The sequence below is a fragment of the Sminthopsis crassicaudata genome, chromosome 5 (assembly GCF_048593235.1).
Source record: "Sminthopsis crassicaudata isolate SCR6 chromosome 5, ASM4859323v1, whole genome shotgun sequence".
NCBI lineage: Eukaryota > Metazoa > Chordata > Mammalia > Dasyuromorphia > Dasyuridae > Sminthopsis > Sminthopsis crassicaudata.
Window position 1 is genome coordinate 291,984,568 of NC_133621.1, and position 22,243 is coordinate 292,006,810.

The 22,243-nt window shown below is 38.5% G+C and overlaps 1 protein-coding gene across 1 annotated transcript in view; it reads right to left on the reverse strand.

Moving 5' to 3' along the window:
• APPL2 (adaptor protein, phosphotyrosine interacting with PH domain and leucine zipper 2) overlaps positions 1-21,444 on the reverse strand; it is an 84,557-nt gene extending 63,113 nt beyond the window's left edge. The window contains exons 1-2 of the mRNA XM_074271467.1: positions 21,092-21,444; positions 3,004-3,102 (exon numbers count right to left, since the gene is read on the reverse strand). Of these exons, the coding sequence (XP_074127568.1) occupies positions 3,004-3,102; positions 21,092-21,145 (153 nt within the window). The 5' untranslated portion in view covers positions 21,146-21,444. The remainder of the gene's footprint in view (positions 1-3,003; positions 3,103-21,091) is intronic.
• Between the last annotated feature and the right edge of the window lie 799 nt (positions 21,445-22,243).

Consider the following 22,243-nt stretch of genomic DNA (forward strand, 5'->3'; position numbering starts at 1 on the left):
CAAGTTTCTGGTCCAAAAGAAACAAATGCTGAAGTAGGAGCTTGGATATTACCAGGTAAAGGCCTGTGGCAGTGGTAGAGATGGAGACTGGAGGCCAGAAGGAAAGAGCCAGAGCCTAGAGGACAGCATTCTGAGATTTCTAGGTCTCCAAGTTGATTAGAAATGATTAGATTTCGGTATTAAAGTCATTGAATTAAATAAAATGTAGTTAATTTATGAAGCAGAAGTTATCATCTGCCAAGCACTAGGGAGACAATAACCACAAACAAAGAAGCCCCTTCCTTCAAGGAGATTTCATTCTGAGGGAAAGAGGGAACAACATTCAGAGGGCCACCATGCTTTCTTTCACAACCTGGCTGCCATCTTGGATCCATCTTTTTTATTTTCTCTAAAAATCTAATCCACTGTCTTATCTTGTCCCATCTTCCCACACCACCCCTCTTTCATCCATTTCTTTCCCTTTACTGCACTTGGTACTGGGACACAAAGATAAGAAAGCAGGATAATCCCCATTTTTAGAGAAATTCTATTCTAATGGGAGAGGAAAACATTCTGTGGAGTGGGAATTAGGGCCAGAGAGGGGTATTTTGGCAGTATAGGTCCAATTACATTCGAGGAGTGCTGAAAAGGGAAGAGGGTGGCATTTTCCTACCTTCCATTAGCTGCTTATGCAAGGGACAGTAAACAAATTTGGGGTTCTGGGGCAGTAAACAAATCAATACTCAGGAATAAAGTGGGGGAAAAAGGACTCTTGGGAAGCTATTTAACCTCTTAGTCCCCAGGCATATCACAAGATGCTGAATTGAAAAGTGGCATTGATTTGTATTGGTAGAGGGAATTTCCTCACTGGGAGTTCCCTGAGCTAATGAAATCACAATTTAGACCTAAAGGCTACATAAGAAATAGCAGATGATGTAGAATTTCTCTGGAGACATCAGTGAGTAACAGAAAGGAGGGATGAGAGAAGTATATGAATTTGCATGGTGACAGTCCAGTAATCCTGGGTAGGAATGGGTAATAATGATCATAACTCTTTTTTTCCCATTCTGTCAAGATTAATATTGTGCATCTGGTACACAGGACTATGCTGAGCTCAAGGGTTCAAACAAACAATTTTTAGCTTGTTTTATTCAGTTTCTATTTATTTTATTTTTAATTTATGGAATAAAACAAGCATTTCCATAACATAGGATAATAAAAAAGACGATTGCATATGAAACTGCAAATCTATGCAATTTCAAATCTGGTATTTTCAGGTGCAAGAAATCCCCAAATACTTACATACATACTCGGGACATAGTTAGCAATTTTTCTGACCAGGACAAACAACATCAAATAATCCCTGAAGACAATTGTAGTTGATCACGAGCAAAAGGAGACAGTGAGAACCCAATGCCATGAATAGTGAGGACACTATGAGAGTACTTAGGCTTCCCATTTTAATCCACTATTCTTCCCAAAAGGTGCTAAATTCAATATTTTTCTACCTGAACTGACAATTTTCTTTGTTGGCAGTGCTGCTGAATTAGCAGATCCCTCTAAATTTTGGTGCTCCAGCTAGAATGAGGTCCTAATCACCGTGGCCTAGTTAGGATTTTGCTTCTTTTAAAAAAATGTTATGCTTTTTTTTTTTTAAACTGATATCTTCATTTTGTAAAAAAAAATATTACCTGCATTTCTCAAAATATCTCTATGCCTCTGTCTTGTCACCAAGGAAACTCTCCCTTATAATAAAGAATTTTTTTAAAAAAGGGGGTGAGGAATTGGGGGCTAGAAACACATCAACCATGTAGTGATTTACACATATTCATACTCATCCACTTCTGTAAATGGAGATAGGACCACACTTTCTTGCATCTCTTTGGCGATCAAACTTAGCCACTTCGACTTGCCAACCTTTGATTTTGTTTGTCTGGGGATTTCAGGATACTCTATTTGCTTTGATGTTTTATGATGTATATTGTTTTCCTGGTTCTCCTCACTTCACTTTGTATCAGTTCAGATAACTCTTCTCATGCTTCTCTGCATTCATCATAATCATACTTTCTAATAGTACAGTAATTTACCATCACTTGTTAAGCCATTCTCCACTCAATGGGTATTTATTTGGTTTCCAGTTCTTTGGTCCCACAAAAAGAGTTCCTAGAAATAGTTTGGTCACATGAGTGCTTTTAAAACTTAAAAACAACAACAACAACAACAGCTCATATTCACTATTTAGCAATCTCTTTTCCCCTGGAAAATGTTTTGTTTGCAAGCCACATATGTATTTCTACCCCTTGATAGAAAAGAGGAACTTGGCGCAGTTCTCAATAATCTTCGACCTACAGCTTAAATTTCCCAGAATAAGTATTTTTTAAAAGCATGATCTTTATCAATCTACACTGACAAGTTGGGAATTTGTTAGTCACAGAATGTTGATGTGAATGTCAGGAACGCAAACCTTTACCCATCACTGGTAAAATGATTTTTCTAATGTTCTAATGTTATTGCCTATAGAAAATTTAAGAAATAAAAAGACAGGTCTGTGCCCTCTTTTCAAGAAGCCAAATCAGTTTCTAATTATGAGAGAAATGAAGGTCCCTGTTGTGAGAGGGAATGAATGCTACAGAGGAAAGGAAGCTGAATTTAGAATCAAAAGTTCTTTGTGTCTTTCCTCCCTCCTTCCTTCCTTTTCTCTCTCTCTTTGTTGCATGTTTTCTTTTGCAACAAAGCTAATAGAGAAATATGTTTTTCATGACTGCACATGTATAATGTATATCAAATGGCCTGCCTTCTCAAGGAAGGGGAGGATTTATAATTCAAAAAAATTTTTAAAAATAAATGTTAAAATTATTTACATATAATTGAAGAAAAAAAAGGGAGAACAAAAAATTGATTTCCTTTTTTTTAAACTGTTAGTTTTAGGCAGACATCTGGGAGATCCCCCAAGTTTAGTTAGGAAGGAGGGCACAAGAACGCCTTGGCTCGGATCTAGTTATCAGAAATGTGAGACCATCCTACCTGGGCTCCATAAACTCGCTGCATAGCTTGAAGCAGCTGGTTTGTATAGTCTGTGAGGGTCCCCGCATCTTCTTCAAAAACACTCAGTAAAGAACGAGTCTAGAAGAAAAGAGAAAAAAAGAAAAAAGAATAGTTTTAATCTTAAATCTATAGGATTATGGGCTTAGAGTTCTACCTAATCATTTTATTTTTATTAATTTATACTTTTTATTCATATTATTTTATTCTAATTTTTATTTTTAATTTATTGTCTTATTATAATTATTTAATATTTTATTTTTAACATCCATTTCTTAAAATGGAATTTTAAGTTTGGAATGGAAAGTCAAATGGATTTGAGTTCCAAATTCTCTCCATCCCTCCCCCTCATTAGAAGGCATGCAATTTGAAATATAATCTTATCATTTATCCAAACCTGAGGTTTGGAGAGGGGAAGACCACACAGGCAGTAAGTACAAAAGCTGGGCTTCAAAGCCAAGTCCTCTGAATTGAAATCCCATGCCCTTTTCACAGTGCTCTGCTGCCTTGAAAAGTCATAATATTTTTGGAGATGTCCTTTCAGGATCATTTAGGGAAAAAAAACACACTGGCATCACAAGCAGACACAGGGCCTGGAGGTGGGATCTGCCAACCCTTCAGTTTTAACTTGATCCTTTTCTTCCTGATATCAGTGGAAATAAATTCTAGAGGCCTTTAACTTAGAGCTCCCTGTCTAATTTCCAGGATATGGCACATGAGAATTGGGAATGAGAGATGAGCATCAGCTGCCAGGACCAGAGAAGGGAAGAAAATCACATTTTAAGGGGATTAAAGTCAGAAGAGGCCTGCTGGCTTACCTCACTTGATCCCTTATCTAAGCCCCAAGATAGTCCATTTAATCAACCTGGTGTGACAAGAAAAGTCCCACCTGCCAGTCCAAATAAAAAGCTCATTATCGGTTCTATCTGGGTACCTGGGGCGGGTAATCAAGGCCTGAGTACCTGCCATGTGTAATCATGCCCCAAGCCTGCCATCTGGCTGGGAGTCTGCCATCACAGGCCTCTTCCAAGATTTACAAGCTCTCAGAGATGGAAGGAGTCTTTCAGGCCATTTCATCCAATCTGAATTTGCAGGAGAATCTTCTATGACTTCCCAACCAACAGGTCAACCAGCCTTGGCCAAAGCATCTCTGGAGATGGGGGGCCAAAGTCTACTCCACTATCTAAATACCAATTTTTCTTAACACTGATTCTAATTCTGTCCTTCATTGATCTTTTGGCCCATATTTCATGGGCTTAATTTCCAAACTTGACCAGATTAAATCAAACCCAATCAAAAAACAATTAATAGGGAATGTTGCATAATCACAAAGAATAAATATGGTCCTAAAGAAAAACTATAAACACCCCTACCCCACTCTTACAGACATGGGAGGTCCATGAGTTTGGAAAAGGGCATTTACTATTAGATTTTTTTTAAAAGGCTTTATTCCATAAATTTAAAAAATGTATTTTGATGATTGTTTTTGCTCTTTTCCTTAAAAAAATATTCTTTATTAAACATGATGGTTCTCTAGCAGGACAAAGAGGTCAATTTAGGTGAGATAAAACCAAAAAAAAATCCATAAAATTTTATTTAAAAAATAAATCATAGGGACAGCTGGATGGCGCAGCATATACTGCACCAGCCCTGAAGTGAGGAGGACCTGAGTTCAAATCTGTTCCCAGGCACTTAACACTTCAGCTGTGTGATCCTGGGCAAGTCACTTAACCCCAATTGCATCAGGGAAAAAATAAATCATGAAAGCGGCACTAGAGACAAATAGACAAGAATCCAATTGTTTTATTGGAGAAGTGGATTATTTCTCAAAGTAATTTTAAAAGTTCACTAGCCTAAGAGAAGACCCTTAACAATTGCCTATTAACTAGAGGAAAGAATGAGAAGTTGAAGTAAATTTCTGTGATTCTAATTCATTCATTCATTCGCCTACTGAATACAGAATATTGAGTGGTAGCTATTGAGGAAGATACAAATTTATCATAACAGAGGAAGGGAATAAAGTATTTATATAATACCTACTATGTACTAGGCACTATACCAAATGCTTTACAAATATCATCTCATTTGATCCTCACAGCAATCCTATGAGGTAGGTTTTATTATCTTCATTTTGCAATTAAGGAAACTAGGATAACGTTAAGTAATTTGACCAGGGTCATTCAGTTAATGTCTAAAATGTATTTGAATTCCGATTTTCCTGTGTACAGGCTCAACACACTATCCACTGCACCACCTAATGGTCAATAGACATATATCATAGACTTTACCCTCCCAGTACTCCTTGAGGGCAGGGACAATTTAACCTTAGGTTTTAACTGTCGGTGTTCATGGTGCATAATAAATGTTTGTGTCCTGGGGAAATTGGGATGGGAAAATGAGAAATATTTTTGTCAATTGAAAACAATTAAATTAAAAGTTTAACCATGTTTATTGAATGGGGGAAAAAAAAGTCTTTGGCCATGGGAAATGTGCAGTCTAGAAAATGGGTAAAATGTTAAGAACCTCTAGACATTTTGCCACACGTCATGCTAATGCTCTGCCCTCTGCATCTGGAATAATCCCTTCCTAATATCAAGCCTAATACCACTCCTCTTTTCCTGGATATCATGATATCATAGATTTTCAGGTGGAAAGGATCTGATAGGTCATCAAATTATGTCCCCTTATTTTACAGCTGGGAAACTGAGGCAAAGAGAAACTAAGAGGTTTGCCCAGTGTTACCCAGTCTATATGATTTGAAGTTATATATTCAAGTATCCATTGTATGTATGTTGCCTTGATCAATTTAGCTTTAGCTCTCTCCTGCTCTGAGATATCCTGACAGATGATAGCTAGCCTATTATATCTCACTAACTCCAGACTATGATTTAGTTTGGGCACTGTAGACGTTGTACCATCTACTAGTCCTATTCTTGACCCCCAATTTTTGCTCTGGGAATAACAATCAAATCAATAGTAAATGTCCTATGATTTAATTCAACAACCTTCTTAGAGACTCTAACTCTGCCCTGGTGACCACTCTCTCTATATATACATATATACATATGTGTACACATACACACATATACATGTATGCATATATACATATATAAAATTAAAGATATATATATGTGTGTGTATATATATATATATATATATGCAAATAGATTTCGATAGAAAAATAGAACAAGCTAGCTAGCTAGTTATATATCTATATATTTTCTCTCCAGATTAGAATGTAACCACCTTGAGGGTAGGAACTATTTCACTCTATCTATCTTATTTCTGTATCTCCAGTGCCTACTACAATGCCTGGTAAATAAATAACTTATTATTCATTCATGTCTAATATGTGTTAAATAAATGAGGAAATTAGAGATATATAGAACAGTGGTCAATGTGAAGCTGAGGGGCCAAATCTCTATAAACTATGGAGATCAGGGAAAATTTCATGGAGGAACTTGGGGGGGGAAAGGAAGAGTTGCATAATAGTTAGAGTGCTGGCCTTGGCATCAGGAAGGCCTGAGTTAAATTTTGCTTCTGACACATACTAGTGATGTGACCAAAGTCACACTGGGCCCACGTATCGGTGAAAGCCTGTCATTGCAGAGAAAGTGCAGTCATGTACAGACTTTCAACAGAAAGTTCACTCTATCAATGAGATCCCAAGGCCAGTCTCTCCTGCAATCTAAAAAAAATCTAAAATAGGTATTCAAAAAGAACAAAGGAAGGAAAAGCATCTTATGTAGGGGAGGAAGAGTAAAATCAAAGCAGGTGAGGCAGGAAAGCAGAAGACTCATCTGGAGATGTGAGAACTGTAGAGTTTCTGTGCTGAAGGGCTCACCGAAAAAAATAATATTAGAGAAAGCTGAAATGCTGCCAAAGTGTTAAGAGCCTTGAATGTCTAGCAGAAGAGTCTGGTCTTCACCCAAGAGACAAGAGGGAGTCACTGAAGATGATGGATTGACTATTGATCATGAATTAATCATTACAATTAGTGAGTTGGTTGAGAATTTTTTTTTTTTTTTTTTGTGGCTGACATTTGCTCAAGAAACTTTCTTTTAGTTGCTTTGTTAAGATCAGGGCAGCCAGATGGTACAGTGGATAGTGCACAAGCCCTGAAGTCAGAAGGCCTGAGGTCAAACCCAGCCATAGACACTTAATACTTACTGTGTGACCCTGGGCAAGTCGCAATCCCAAGTGCCTGAGAAACAACCAACCAACCAAAAAAACCACACACCCCTAAAAAAACCCAGATTGCTTACATTCTCCTGGATACCTGCAACCTGACTTCAATACAAGGAATTCTTTCCTTCACCTGGAATCAGTCACGGCATGGACCATAACTAACTGGCCTATACTTACCTCTCCCTGAGAAATCAGGGAAAAATTACATGAGTTTGACTCATTCCCCACCTTAGGATTCATTATAGAAGTATATGTTGAGCTCAGATTTCAATTCAATTCAAAACAATCATTTTGTACCTACCATATGCCAAGAACTATGCATAGCACTAATAATATAAAGACAAAAACATTTACATTCTGTACGTGTGTACACACACACACATACACATATCAACAAACATTTACTGATCACCTACTATGTACCTACCATGTACTATGATACAAAGACAAAAATGAATCAGGCCCTTCCCTCAGGGAAATTACACAGTCTATTAGTAGATTATATGTCTATATCAATCAGAATTTATTAAGCACCTACTATAAACCAGGTATCCTGCAAGGCACTGGGGATACAAAGACACTTCTGTCCTCAGGAAGCTTAAATTCCATCCAGAGGGTACAATATAGATTCAGAGACATCCCAAGTTATGTCAAAAGGGAGAGAACATTAAGAGATGACATAGATCATCTAGGAGCTGGTATCTCTATCAACAAATTTATTAAGTGTCCTGCTAGATGGCACAGTGTAGGGCCTGAAATTAGGTTGACTTGAGTTCAAATCCAGCCTTAGATACTTATAAATTATGTGACCTTGGGCAAGTTAACTTAACTCTATTTGCCTCAGTTTTCTTATCTGTAAAATGAGTGGGAAAAGAAAACAGCAAATCCCTTCAGTATCTTTGCCAAGAGGGGGCGGAGCCAAGATGGCGGAGAAGAAACACACGACTCAGTGAACGTCCTCACTCCCTCACAACCAATTAGATAAATTAAGTCTCAGTATCTTTGCCAAGAACCCACAAAATGGGGCCAAGAAGAGTCAGACATGAGAAATGACCAAATAACAACAAAAAAAATCTGATACACTAGACTTAAAACAACAAAAATGAAACTGTTCCTGCTCTCGAGGAGCATACATTATATTAGAAGAGACAAATTGTACAAATGTAACCATGTACTAAAAACATTCAAGGTAACTTGGGAGAAGACAGATGGATGGCACTTGAAGCTACAGGGTTCGGAAACAGCTAGGTAGGATTCTCTCTGAAGCTCGGCTGGTGGTGTCTTGCCTTCCAGAGACAGAATGGAGAACTGACCTTGCCTCTTTCTTCTCTGACATAGGCAGTGCCTTATTTTCAGGAATCTTTGCCCTGATTCTAACTTCCATCCTCATCTGCATGGAATCCTGACCAACCTCCTGTCTGGAGGAATAAGGAAGAGAGTGTTTTTAGAGAGACAGAAATTTGGAGTGGTGGTGATGGTAATAAAGATGAGCATGAGAATGTGGGACACAGGTTACCCCAGACTGCACAAGAATGCAAAAGCATATCAGGTTTGCTGCAAGGGAGAATTCTCTGGGGAAGAGAATGAGGATCTATATATCTGCAAATAAAGATGATGCAAAAACTTAAGTTATAGGGGGAGGAACTATCTATATTTTCATAAAGAAATTAAAAAAACCCCACAATCAAAAAGCAAACCTTTCTGGATATCCTTTAAATGCAATATTCTTAGGGAAGCATGGGAAGACTTATGTGAACTGATGCAAAGTGATCAGTAAACAATAAACAAAATGATAGTAAAAATATGAAAACAACAAAAACAGAAATGGGACCCAGACTTGACCTTGATGATGTACCTTTTCCCCTTCCTTGAAAAAGTTGGGGGATATTGATGTGGAATACAACTGTTCTATTTTGGTATATTGGTTAGTTTTATAAAATGTTTTTCCTCTCTTGTTTCTTCATTATTCTTTCTTATAAGTGATGGCTCCCCAAGTAAGAGAGGGAATGAAATCTATTAAGAAATGAAAGTGACATGAAATCATGAATAGGTAATATGAATAATAATAGTATTAAATCACTATGAATTATTTCAATAGAAGAAAAGAAAAAAAATCTTGGAATATAGATATAGCTCAACATTACCCTCTCTCCAATCTACTAGGAAACGCCTGGGTGTTCCCTCATGAATCAGTCTCTGACCTATTTCATTATATCAGGAAGAACAAACCATTGTATAGTTGCACAATGTTAATAGCTATGATTCAGAAAGAAAGAAAAAAAATAATGGTAATAACAGCTAGCATTTAGATAGTTAAGGTTTGCAAAATGCTTAATGTACACCAATATGCAATATGACATAAATTGGGACAAGCTGGACTTGGTGTTTATTTAATATTTAAAGGGTTTAAATCCTGCTTGTGACATTTAATAGTTGTGTGAAAACTTAACTTCTCAAAGACACAATTCCCCCTTTAGAGCATAAGAATAATAATGCCTGTGTATTACCTTAAAAGGCTGTCCTGACTGAGATTTAATGATCTAAAAGCTTTTATTAAGAGCCTACTGTGTGACAGAAACTGGGAATGCAAAGACAAGTGAAGTAATAGTTCCTACCTTCATGGAGTTTACAATCTAGTTAAGAGACTCAACTAAGAAATGTTTACATGAGGCATTTCAAATTTTAAAACATAATAGATTATCAGTCATTATCATGAGCATGACCTTATGTCAAGTATCAGTGTTTGTTGAAGTAAACAAAATAGTCCATTTTGTAAATAGGTTCTATGCAAAGTGAGAAATATAACAAGTATGACTTTGTCTTTTTTTTTAATTGTCAAGATCCAGCTTTAAATCATCATTCTCATCCTCATCTCATATTTATACAATGGCTTAATGTTTGCAAAGCTTTTCTATAAATTATCTCATTAGATACAATAGTCCTTGAGGTCAGAGCTGTTTCCAAATCCATATTACAAGTAAGAAATCAAGTTTGAGAGATTACTATACTTACCCTGTGTTACATAATGAGTTGAGATGAGTTTCAAACTTCCTGGTTCTAAAATCAACAACTCTACCTAATGGACAATGGATACTTGACTTTTATCTATATTTAATTAAATTAAATTGCATCTGTTTTTAATTAATTCTCTGAATATTTTTATAAAAATAATTTTTATTGATATTTGTTATTTTTACATTATTTCCCTCTTTCTTGTTCTACTCCCGAATATCATTCCTGTACAATAAAGAATAAACATAAAGGAAAAAAAGGTCAGCAAAATTAACCTACATATAATATTCCATATCCAAAGTCTCCTATCAAAGCAAAGTAAGAGACTGATGTCAAAGGTTAATTTCATATAAAAACTGGTTTTCCATCTAGAACTATTAAATTCCTTTCCTTTAAAGTAGTTTTCTTAGAACAAATGGGGAAATAGGCTATAGGTGAACCAGTGGTACAGACAAGGGTTTTTGTATCCTTTAGACAAAAAGATGAGGTAGAAGGCAACTCCTACACTAAATCTTTCTTGATTTTTTTTCTCAGCTCTTAGTATTGGCTTCCTCTTGACATTTCTTTTTCACTTTGTTTGAAAATATGATTGAATTTTCTGATTTTTTTCTTTTTAGGTGCAACTGATGCATGTTAAATTTTGTTCTATTTTCTCCTTTTTATTCTATATATTTCTTTTGGGGGGATGTTTCTTAAAGGCAAGAGGTCATGGTTTTGTTTTCTTAGAAAATCTGTCACTTTTTCATTTTGTAGGATTGCTTAATCCATTTACACTTAAAGCTATTCAAGTTAAGTTATTATTTTCCCCATTTGTCTCTAATATTTTTTTCTGAATTAGAGATCTCCTTTACTTTTCCTCTTCCTCTGTTGAGACATTTTTTATTTTTTATATTTGTATACATGTTTCCTTTGAGAAGAATGTAAACTCCGTGAGTATAGGGGATAATCCTGTTTTTCTTTTTGTCTCTCCACTGTTTGGCATAGGGGGTATTTAATACATATTTAAATTGAATTGAATTAATTGGGACAGCATAGTGCTGTTGAAAAAGCATTAGATATGATTTCAAAGAGCCTGAGTTCAGATCCTGTTTGTACTGCTTATTACTTATATGACCTCAAACAAATCACTGAATCTTATCTCATCTGTAAAAGGAGAGGGTTGAAGTAGATGGTGTCTGAAATGCTTTCCAATTCTCAATGATTTTGTGATCTGACATTTGTTGGCTCTTTGACCCTGACCTAATCATCTTCTATCTCTAGACCACAGTTTCTCCATCTATTAAAGAGGGCCCTAAACTAAATATCTGAGGTCCTTTCTATTTCTAACTCCATGATCCCTATCAATGTCACAGTGAGAAGTAGAAATAAAGCACTTATTTAGTTCTATCCAGACTTCAGGGATCCATGATTTCACTGAGGTGAAAAATCCCTCCACTACTGCAGATTTCAATATGTCTCACACCCGAGTATGGACAAGAAGTCCACCTCTTCATAAAGTTGCCATGACTAAAAAAAAAAAAATAAATAAAAATCCCCACCTGGAAGTCAACCTTCTTTGTTGACACAAATTTCAATTTATTACATACAGTAGTGCTGCCAAGCCGGAAGAATCAATCTGATATTTGTTCATTCAGTCTGTCCCTAGCTTCATTTTTCAAAAGATTTTATGTTCCTAGAATTAGCCATCTGTAGCCTGGTTACTGGCTATGTAAACTCAACAACATATACAAAGAGAAAAAAAGGAGACAAATAATAGCAAAGTTTTGGGGGAGTCTTTTTCATTGAGTAGAAGGGTAACTATGACACAGATGAGTCTTTGCTGGAGAAAGAAAAACAAATTCTATTTCCATAAGGTTTTCAGGTTTGGGAAGTACCTTCCTCATAATGGCCTGTATGGTTGGGATGTACAAGTTTGCTCATGTCTACTTTATAAAGGAAGAAACTGAATAAAGTGAATTCTATGCCCTTAGTCATAGAGATAATAAGTTTGTGACTGGAATAGTGTTCTGTGCACTGTGGTACCACCTAGCTGCCTCCTAACTGGACCATCGAGTTCATGAAAGGGAGTAATGTGTAATATGATAGAAAAGGCAGAAATATGAAAGACATTTATGTGGCATTTTAAGAACTGCAAAGCAATATGCAAATATTCTCTCACTGATCCTCACAACAACCCAGAGAGATAGAGGTTATTATTATTCCCATTTTATAGAAAAGGAAACTGAGAAAAGAGAAGTTAAGTCACCTACTCATGTCACATTACTAATCAAGGTCCAGTACAGGTACCCTCTACTTTTCCAGGCTAAACCAGAACCATATTATGAAGGCCAACTAGAGGTAATGCTTATTGCCTATGTGACTTTGAACTAGTCTCATCTCTAAAAAGAGAAGATTGGAGTAGATGTTCTCTGAAATGCTTTCTGGCTCTCAATTGATGATTCTCTGACCTGATACTTGCTGGCTCTATGACCCTGACCAAGTTATCTTCTATCTCTGGACCTCAGTTTCTCCATCTGTAAAAAAAGAGGGGACTATACTAAATGGTACCTCTGAGGTCCTTTCTAGTTCTAACTATGATTCTATGAATGTCACAGTGAGAAACTTTTGAGAGGATGATGGATTGGATAGGAGTGGTATAAACCAGAGGCAAGGAGGCCATTTAGGAAGTTATTGCAATAATCCCAGTGAGAAGTAATAAGGCCAGAAGATGGCCACCATGAAAAGAGAGAATGGAAAGGAAATGAGAAATGTTAACACATACTGGGAGTGATTCTGTCCATTCTAAAGCAAGGACACACCCACCCATTATAAACTATTCCTGAGTAGGAACAATAAGGTCCCACCCCAGGGAAGACAAAACAATGTCTTTAAACAACTGCAAGCATTACTAAGGACAATTATAATAAAAGGTTATATTTACATAGTGATTTATGTTCACATGATGCCCCCAGTGGCTTGGGCTTCTTAAACTTTTTCTCTGGTGACCTTTTTTTTGCCTTGAGAAATTTTTACATGACCCCAGGTATTTAGTCAAACATTTACTGATAATAAATCAAAATGTCACAGCCCCACATTCAGTTAGGAGAGCCCACATGGGTCACAAACCACAGTTTAAGAAGCTGGAGCTTAGAGGATCAAGGTCTCAATCTTGGTTTTGTCCTCAAGTAGCCTTAGGAACTAAGGCTGATCAGTTTCCCTCTGTGGGCCTTAGTTTCCTCATCTGTACACTGAGGAGATTGGATCAGATCAAGGATTTGTTTTTTATGTCTTATACTCCTTATGCAATCTGGGAACTCTTCTTAAATAAATGAAGAAAATGCTAGATATCAGATAGAAATTAATGAAAATAATTTCTTTTTTCCTCTCCAAGTTCACATACCCCTTGAAATTTGTCCATGGATCTCAAGGTTGTCTGTGTAATCCAGGTTAAATAAGAATCTCTGCATTAAATGAAGTTGAGGGCCTCTCCTATTCACTGTTCTAAGATTCTTCACAACTCTGATATTTCATGTTATAAGGTTACTTCCAGTCATGACATTCTTTGTTCTAAGTTTCCCTTCTGGTTCTGACTATCCATACTTTAAGCCCTCTCCTAGCTCTTATATTGCCTGTTCTAAGGTCCCTCCTAGGTCCAACATTCCTTGTGCTAAGGACTATCCTTGCTCTGACAGTTGTTGTTCTAAGGTTCCCTTCTGGCTGACATTCCCTGATCTAAGGCCATTCTCAGCTCTGTCATTCATGCTCTTAAGATTCCTCCTAACCCTAACATTCTATGTTCTAAGGATCCTCCCAGCTTTGACAGTTCTTGTTCTCCTAGTACTGACCTTCCCTATTCTAAAGACCCTCTGCTATTCCATGTTCTAAGATTCCTCCAGGGTCTGACATTCCATGTTCTAAGGTTCTCTCCTAGTTCTGACATTCCCTGATGGAAGGTCACTCCCAGCTCTGACATTCTCCTCTTTGTTCTGACATTCCTTATTCTATGGTCTCTTGCAGCTCTAACATTCCTGGTCTTGTGGCCCTACCCCACCAGCTCCAAACCTTAGGATCCCTTTCCCGTGATCCCATGTGATTATCACAACCCACCCTAACAGTAGATAGTGCAGTGTCATCATTGCCATTGTGTAGATGAAAAAATTAACTCAAGGTCACATAGCTCAGCAGTGGCAAAGTCAGCATAAAAGCCAGAGCTTCAGATTCCCAATTGTAGTGTAAGAAAGCAGCATGATTACCCAAGACTCCATAGATCCAAAACACTGGATGGTCCTCTGAAGGCCTTCCTTTGGGCCCAAGGCTCGCCTTTTGTCCAGATAATGCTGATACTCAGGGAAGTCACATGGGTAAGATGCCTCAGAGGCAGGGTCTAACCTCACATCTCCTAATCTAGGGGATCCACTCTCTACACCATGAGTATCCAACCCTTTAAACTCCATTGAACTACTATTAAACAGTCACAGAACTGAAAGTTTAAAAACAAAACAACTTATATCAAAAATCTTGATTATCTCAGGACTTTTTTTTTTTTTTTGGCTCATTGGTAGAAGCTATATAGAGAATCTCACATAACCTCTTACTTTACCAGTTACCTACTAGCAAAGAAATCATAAATGCTTCAGACCTCAGACTGTCCACCTGGCACAATGCCCATAATGCTCACAGTGGGCACAGTACAGAACAGTTATTCTTGGCTTAATTGGCCCCCACATTTAGTATGGATTTTAAATTAAGCTGGCTAGCATTATGTGCCTCGCACTGTGCTAGATGCTGAGGATATTGTTTTCAGTCATATCCAACTCTCTGTGACTATATTTGAGGGTTTTCTTAACAAGATACTGGAGTACTTTGCCATTTCCTTCTCCAGTTCAATTGGCAGAAGAGTCACAGAGATAGTGACTGAGGTCACATTTGAACTCGTGTCTTCCTGACACAAATCACAGGGCTCTACCCACTGTGCCACCTAGTTGCCCATAAATATAAATAAATTTAGCCCATCTCTGCCTCACTTAAATCCAATTCAAGCATAAGTCAAAATGTAACCCATCCATGATACCATTGACCATCAAAGGACAAACAATATATGATAAATTAGAGATAATTAAGAGAGGGAAGGCACCAGCAATAAGAGGGAGTGAGAAAAGAAGCAGTTCTTCCTCATTGAATTCCTCTTTTCTTATAGCTCAGATAGCACCTCCTATGTGAGAGTCATTTTGATTCCATCATTAGTGCTCAATCCCTTTTATAATCACTTTGTATAACTTTGTGCATGTGTGTGTATACACATATATATACACAGAGATACATATATAAGCACACACATTTACATACACATACACATATGTGTATGTGTGTATAAAATTTTGTATATAGATGAGGCAATCGGGGTTAAATGACTTACCAGGATCATATAGCTGGTAAATATTAAGTATATTTGAACTAAGGTCCTCCTGACTTCAGGACTGGTGTCACACACATATATCTATATCTATATCTATGGATAAGTCATACAACTTCCCAGTAGAATATAAAATCCTTGGGGGCTGGGGTTGTTTTGTTTTGTCATTGTATTCTTTGTGCTTGGCATAGAGTATGAGTATGCAATTGATTTTCATTGTTGTCAAGCTGAGCCAATCTAAGGAAATTCAGCAAAAAGGTTTTTTGTGTATGTATAAAAAACTTTCTGTATGTATGTGTTCTGCATTTATTTTGTGGGTATACATATAACTTAGCTTATGTATAAAAGGTAGTCATTAACATATGCCAATTCCACAGATGAGTTCTAAAGATAACAAACTGTCATCTAGCAAGTGCTTTAATCTTCTTGTCTGTAAACCCAGAACTCATAAAAATAATAGATGCTACTCATAGCTATTAAAGGCTTTATAAAGCCTTTTACATACATTTAGTCATTTCTTCCATACTACAGTGTTGTCAAGGAGGATCTTTAGCTCTTTATATTTTCATTTTACAGTTGAGGAAACTGAGGCAAACAAGGTTCAAGGTAAACAAACAATTAGTAATTATCTGAGCCCAAATTTAAACTCAGGAAGATCTGAGCCCTCTATCCATTGCACCATCTAATTAATAACTGATAATTAATAGCAATTGATTGACATTTATTTTACAACCTTATTCTTATCATCTTTTTAAATGGAATTTAGATGGCAAGGGTTCAAGGACAAGTCAATTTTTTGCTCTTAGTCTTTTATGTTTAATGTTCCATGGACTATTGCACAGACAGATATAATATCTGCTTTTTGTTGCTGAGTAAGTATTACTGCAGAAGATCATCCTCTGTAGCCTTACTACCAGCATGGTTTGGGTAAGAGCAGATAGAAGGTTGGTTATGATAATTACCTCCTTCTGTTCCCACATGACCTTGGCTTGGTTTTTTAATGGACCATTATAGTTGTGATAATAATTAAACATTATTCCCTTCCATGAACTTTCTGGTCCCAGTAAATTGACTTTCTTTGGTTCCTCGAATACGACCTTTCACCTCCTATCTCCTTCAGCTCTGAGCTGTGGCTAGAACTCCCTTCCTTCCTCTTTGCTGCCTCTTGAAATCTCATCCTTCCCTCAAAATTCAGCCCTAGCACACCCTTCTGTGGGAAGGCTTTTTAATAGATCCAGATGCTACTACTTCCTCCCCCAAATTATGTTGTATTTCCTTAATATATCTTATATGTTGAAATATTGTTTTCTCCTATAAAGAATGAGCAGTATTGAGGGTTCATCTGGGTTGGTTTTTTGTTTATTTGTTTTGTTTTGTTTCTTTTCATTTGTTTGTTCATTTTTTTTGTCTATATTATCTTCAGCAGTTAACACAGTGAATAAAGGGATAAATAAATGAACAAATAAAGCATTGATTATTTTCTTGCTATGTTCTAAATGCTGGAGATGTAAATGGAAAAGATCTCAGTGTGTGGCACATAGTAGGCACTATAGCACACATTCGGTATTTAATAGGTGTTTACTGATTGATACTGATTAAAGGAGAGCAGTTAGCCCACTGGGTATGAATTTATTAAAAGCAGTTGTACTACATAACCAACAAAAGTCACAGAAATCCTGAGTTCTATTTGAAAGCTAACACACTCTAAGGCAAAGAATATTAACATAGCAACCAACATTTACACATAATGCTTTAAAGTTTAAAAAGCACTTGCTTTGTAAAAAGCTTGTAAAAAGCTGATAGTATGAGTACTATTAGCCCCATTTTACAGATTAGAAAACCAATCAACCAAACAACAAACATTCATTAAGTGCTTTGGAAGTCTGAAAAATAGCAAAGACAGTCAAATCAGGAAAATAGTATACAAGTAATCAGAAAGTATTTATTAAGCACCTTCTATGTGGAAGGCACAAGGGCAGCTAGATGGTACAGTAGATAAAGTGCTGGTCCCAAGGTCAGGAAGAATCATCTTTCTGAATTCAAATATAGGTTCAATCACTTACTAGTTGGGTGACCGTAGGTAAGTAACCTAATCTTGTTTGCCTTAGTTTCCTCATCTGTACAATGAACTGGAAATGGCAAACCAGTCTTTGCCATAAAAATCCCAAATGGCATCGCTGAGAGTTGAACAGGATTGAAAATGACAGGACAACAATAAAAAGGTATTATACTAGGATATATTTATACACACACACACACACACACACAGAGATGTATATGCATATATATAAATATACTCATACACAAATGTATAATTTTACATATATTATATATGTTATACATTGTAAGGGCCCTTTAAATGGGTGGACACAGTGCATCGGGAGATTGAGGCCCAGAAGTAATTTCTGTGGATATTAGGACTGCCCTTGGGCGGGATCCTGGCCATATTGAGATAGCTTCGTAATGGGTGACTCTCTCGCTGATTGGCTGTGTGTGTGACCTCACAGGCCCTATATAAGCCCACTGCAGGCAGCAACCGCCCTCTTTAATCTGGCGTTCTTCACCCTGGCTCCCTAGCCTGGGTGGCCAAGCCAAGATGGGTAGCCAAAAGAGGTAAGGGTTTTGGTAGTGAACACATGGGTCTTCTGACCAGGTGTTCACCAGGGAACCAACAAGTCAGGGCATCAGTTAGGGCATTATGTGAGTAGGTATAATAAAGGCTTTTAAGATTACACGTGTCTGTTCTTGAGTGCGCTACCGATTATTAAGCTATAGATTCAAGAGATTGTGGCCAGAGACCTTAGAAGGCCTCAGAGGAGGCGAGCCGGGTAGAGCTCACACTGCAAAGGACAGTGGTCAAAGGTACTCTGGTGGGTCTAGGACAGACTAGTAATTGTAACTGCCAGGAGAGCACGTTACAATACATATCTACATCTATCTATATTATATTCTGGGAATAAAAGTATGGAGAAACAATTCTTGTTTGCATTCTACTGGGAGAGATAATATTTATACACATAAGTCCATACAAAATTGATACAATATAAAAACTTGTTTGGGGAGGGGAATAAAAAAAGATTTCAAGTGAGCTCTGGAATAAATCTGGCCACAAAGTAGTATAACTTCTGAGATGACCTGATGAACACCAATAGGATAGGGGTACAGGAAGGTGAGAACAGCCAAGATGATCTTGGGAGGTAGCATTTAGTCTGGAGCAAATATGAAAGGAAAGTAGTCTGGCTAAAAGCCAGCTAAAGTGAAGAAGGGCAATCTTGTGCTGGTGGTGAAAAAGTTAAGATAGTCTCCAACCCTGAACACTACAGAGAAGCATTAATGGAATGATGTTGGAAAATCTTCAAAGGGACTAGAAGCAAAAATGACCCTGGGGAGAGATCTGTTCAATTATCAACCCTTATTACACTGCAACAAATTTATTGCCTCTATGAAGTACTTTGAATTTGGGGAGCTCATATTATTTTATATATTTATTATATATTAACACACATTATACATTGATATTCATTATACATAAATATTTAAATATATGATATAAATACTTGAAATATAAATAAAATATAAAAATGAAATGAAATATAAATATTCTGTTCACACACATATATTTAGTTTAAAGCACTCGTTTGTGCTAATAAAATCTCATTGTAAAGTAGAGGGGCAGGTGTTTATCCTCATATTATAGATGAGGAAACTTGACATAGAGGACCAGTGACATATCAGAACTGAGATGATTCTTTCTGTATTCCATTTAGAATGTTCCTTCCACTAGCTCAAATCACAAAATCTCTTCTCTACCTTCCCTATTGATTCTGGACAGGTCACAAGTTACTATATTTCAAGCTAAAAGGGTATCTCAGAATTTTCTGAACCAACTCTCTCTTTTTACAGAGGGGGGAAACTAAGACACAGGGAGATGATGTAAGTTAGGATGATAGCATCAGAGAGAGAGCAGAGACTTCAGAGACCATCTAGCATAAACCTCTCATTTTACAAGTGAGGAAACTGAGTCCCAAGGAGAAGTCATATAGGAGCAAAGACCTAGAACTGAAAGCCATCTAATTCAACTCCCTAGTTTTAGAGATGAAGAGAAACAAGACACAGGAAGATCTATCTATCTATCTATCTATCTATCTATCTATCTGTAAAACTAGTCTGAAATCACACATACTATAAATCTTGAAGGCAGGTTTTGAACTCAGGCCTCAAATTGAGAGATGCTTCCATAGCACTAATTATATTATCTAGAATAAGCAGAACACATGTGATTTATTTTGAGGAAACTGATGGAGATATGCTGGAGTACCCAGTGAGACAGGATAGTAGTATATAAAGAGAAGTGGAGTATAAAGAACTGAATTCAAATCCTGTCTCTGTTACTTGTGTGACTTTAGACAAGCCAGACCTGCTCTTTCTGGACCTTGTTTTCCCCTAGAAATTGAGGGAGCTGGAGCAATCTCTCAGGTCCCATCCTACTTTTCAGCTCTAATCCTCTCTCTCAGCTTTGCTTTTGCAATCAGTTTCTTTCTGTGATTATAATGCAAGGGCTCTTGCCTCTCAGCACCAGAACCATTCACCCACAGACAAGGTCAAGGCTGACACCCATTTCTGTTCCCCTCCTCTGATCAAAGTGAGGTCAAACCAAAGTTTCTAGGCAGAGAAAACTAACTCGGAGAGAGGGGGATTGAGTAAGTGTGGTGTGGGGCAAAGAGCATTTGGAATCAGAGGTCCTGGGTTTGAATTCTGACTGTGTGCCTTACCATCAGTGTGATTTTAGACAATACACTATATGGGCCTCAATTTCTCCATCTGTAAAATGAATAGGTTGAATCAGATCATCTCCAAGTTTCCTTTTCAGCTCTATGGCCCTGGACCCTCACAAATCCTGGCTTTGTCGCCCCAGCCCCTAAAGAAAGATGAAAAGAGCAAGGGGAGAAGAGAGGGAGCGAGCAGCAAGAGAGAAGGAGGGAGGGAGCAATGAGGGGGAAGGCGAGGTGTAAAGAGGAGCGAGGGGATAAGAAGAGGGAGAGAGAGAATTAGAGGGGGGAAGGGCAGTAAGGAGGAGGAAAGGCCAATAAGAGGGAGAGAGCGATGGTCAGTAAGAAGGTTGGAGGGGGCAATGAGAGGGAGGGAGGGGGAGTAAAAAGAAGGGAGGGGGCAGTGAGAGGGAGTAAGGGGACAATGAAAAAGGAGGGGAGGGGAAGAGGAAGGAGGGGCAGTGAGGAAGGAGGGGAGTAATAAAGAGGGAGGGGCAGTAAGGAAGAGGGAGAAGCGTAAGAAGGACAGAGGGGGCAATGGGGAGGGAAGGGGAGTAAAAAGTAGGGAGAGGAAGTAAGAAGCACGGAGCGGGTATTGACAGGGACGGAGGGGACAGTGAGAAGGAGGGAGAGGCAGTAAGTAGGACAGAGGGGACAGTGGGGACGGAGGGGGCAGTGAGCGGGGGGGAGGGACCCCTCCAGTTGGTACCTGAGGGCTGTCCTGCAAAGCCTCCTCCAGCAGCAGCTTGTCCACGGCCGGCATGGTGCTTGCTCCGGTGCTGTCCGGCTCCTAGGGGGCCGCCGCCGCAGCTGCTCGCAGTGACACGTAGGGCTCCCAGCTGTGGCGGCCGGACCCCGAGCCCTCCAGTGTCCCACAGCGGCGGCAGGGGCTGGGATGCTCTCCCCGGCGGGGAGCTGTCTCGGAGCCGGGCCTGGGCTCAGACACTCAATGCCCGCTGGACAGTGAAGCCCACCCCTCGGTACCCAGTCGGCCTGCCAGCCAGCTTGCTCGCAGCCAGTCCTCCCTCCTTCCCTCCCTCTCTCCCCAAGCTCCTCCTCCTCAGCCCGAGCTCCAGCCAGGAGAAGAATCAACAGGAAGTGTGGCGATCCTCGGGTCCTGATGGGAAGTGTGGCCGGCCAGGCTTCCTCCTACGCGGGAGCACTCGCGGAGAGCCCAGCCTGCTTCTCTCCTCCCCACAGGCGCGGAGCCGAGGAACCGGAGCCGGGGGCACGCTCCGACACTGCATTCTGAAAGTTCTAGGATGGAAGGGCTAGAAAAGACCTTGCCATATCGTAGGATCGTAGAAACTTAGATAAAAGAGAATCTTAATGATGGGGGAGGGGGTTCTTGGAGCCTAGAATGTTAGTGTAGCAAATGAGAAAACAGAATGTTAACTGTGGGAGAGGCCTCAGGACTTAAAATGTTAGTGTAGCAACTTAGATGAAACAATGTTAATGATGGGGGGGGTGTTCTTGGAGCTTAGAACGTTAGCGCAGTAACTTAGAAAACAGTGTTAACTGACTGTGAGGGGTCTTGGAACTTAAAATGTTATTGTAGCAACTTAGGTGAAAATGTTAATGATGGGGGAGGGTGTTCTTGGAGCTTAGAACGTTAGCGCAGTAACTTAGAAAACAGTGTTAACTGACTGTGAGGGGTCTTGGAACTTAAAATGTTATTGTAGCAACTTAGGTGAAACAATGTTAATGATGGGGGCGTTCCTGGAGCTTAGGATGTTAGTGTAGCAACCTAGATGAAACAATGTTAATGATGGGTTGGTGTTCTTCGAATTTAGTATATTAGTGGAGCAATTTAGAAAACAGAATGTTGAGTGGAATGGGCCTTAGGCCTTAGAATGTTAGT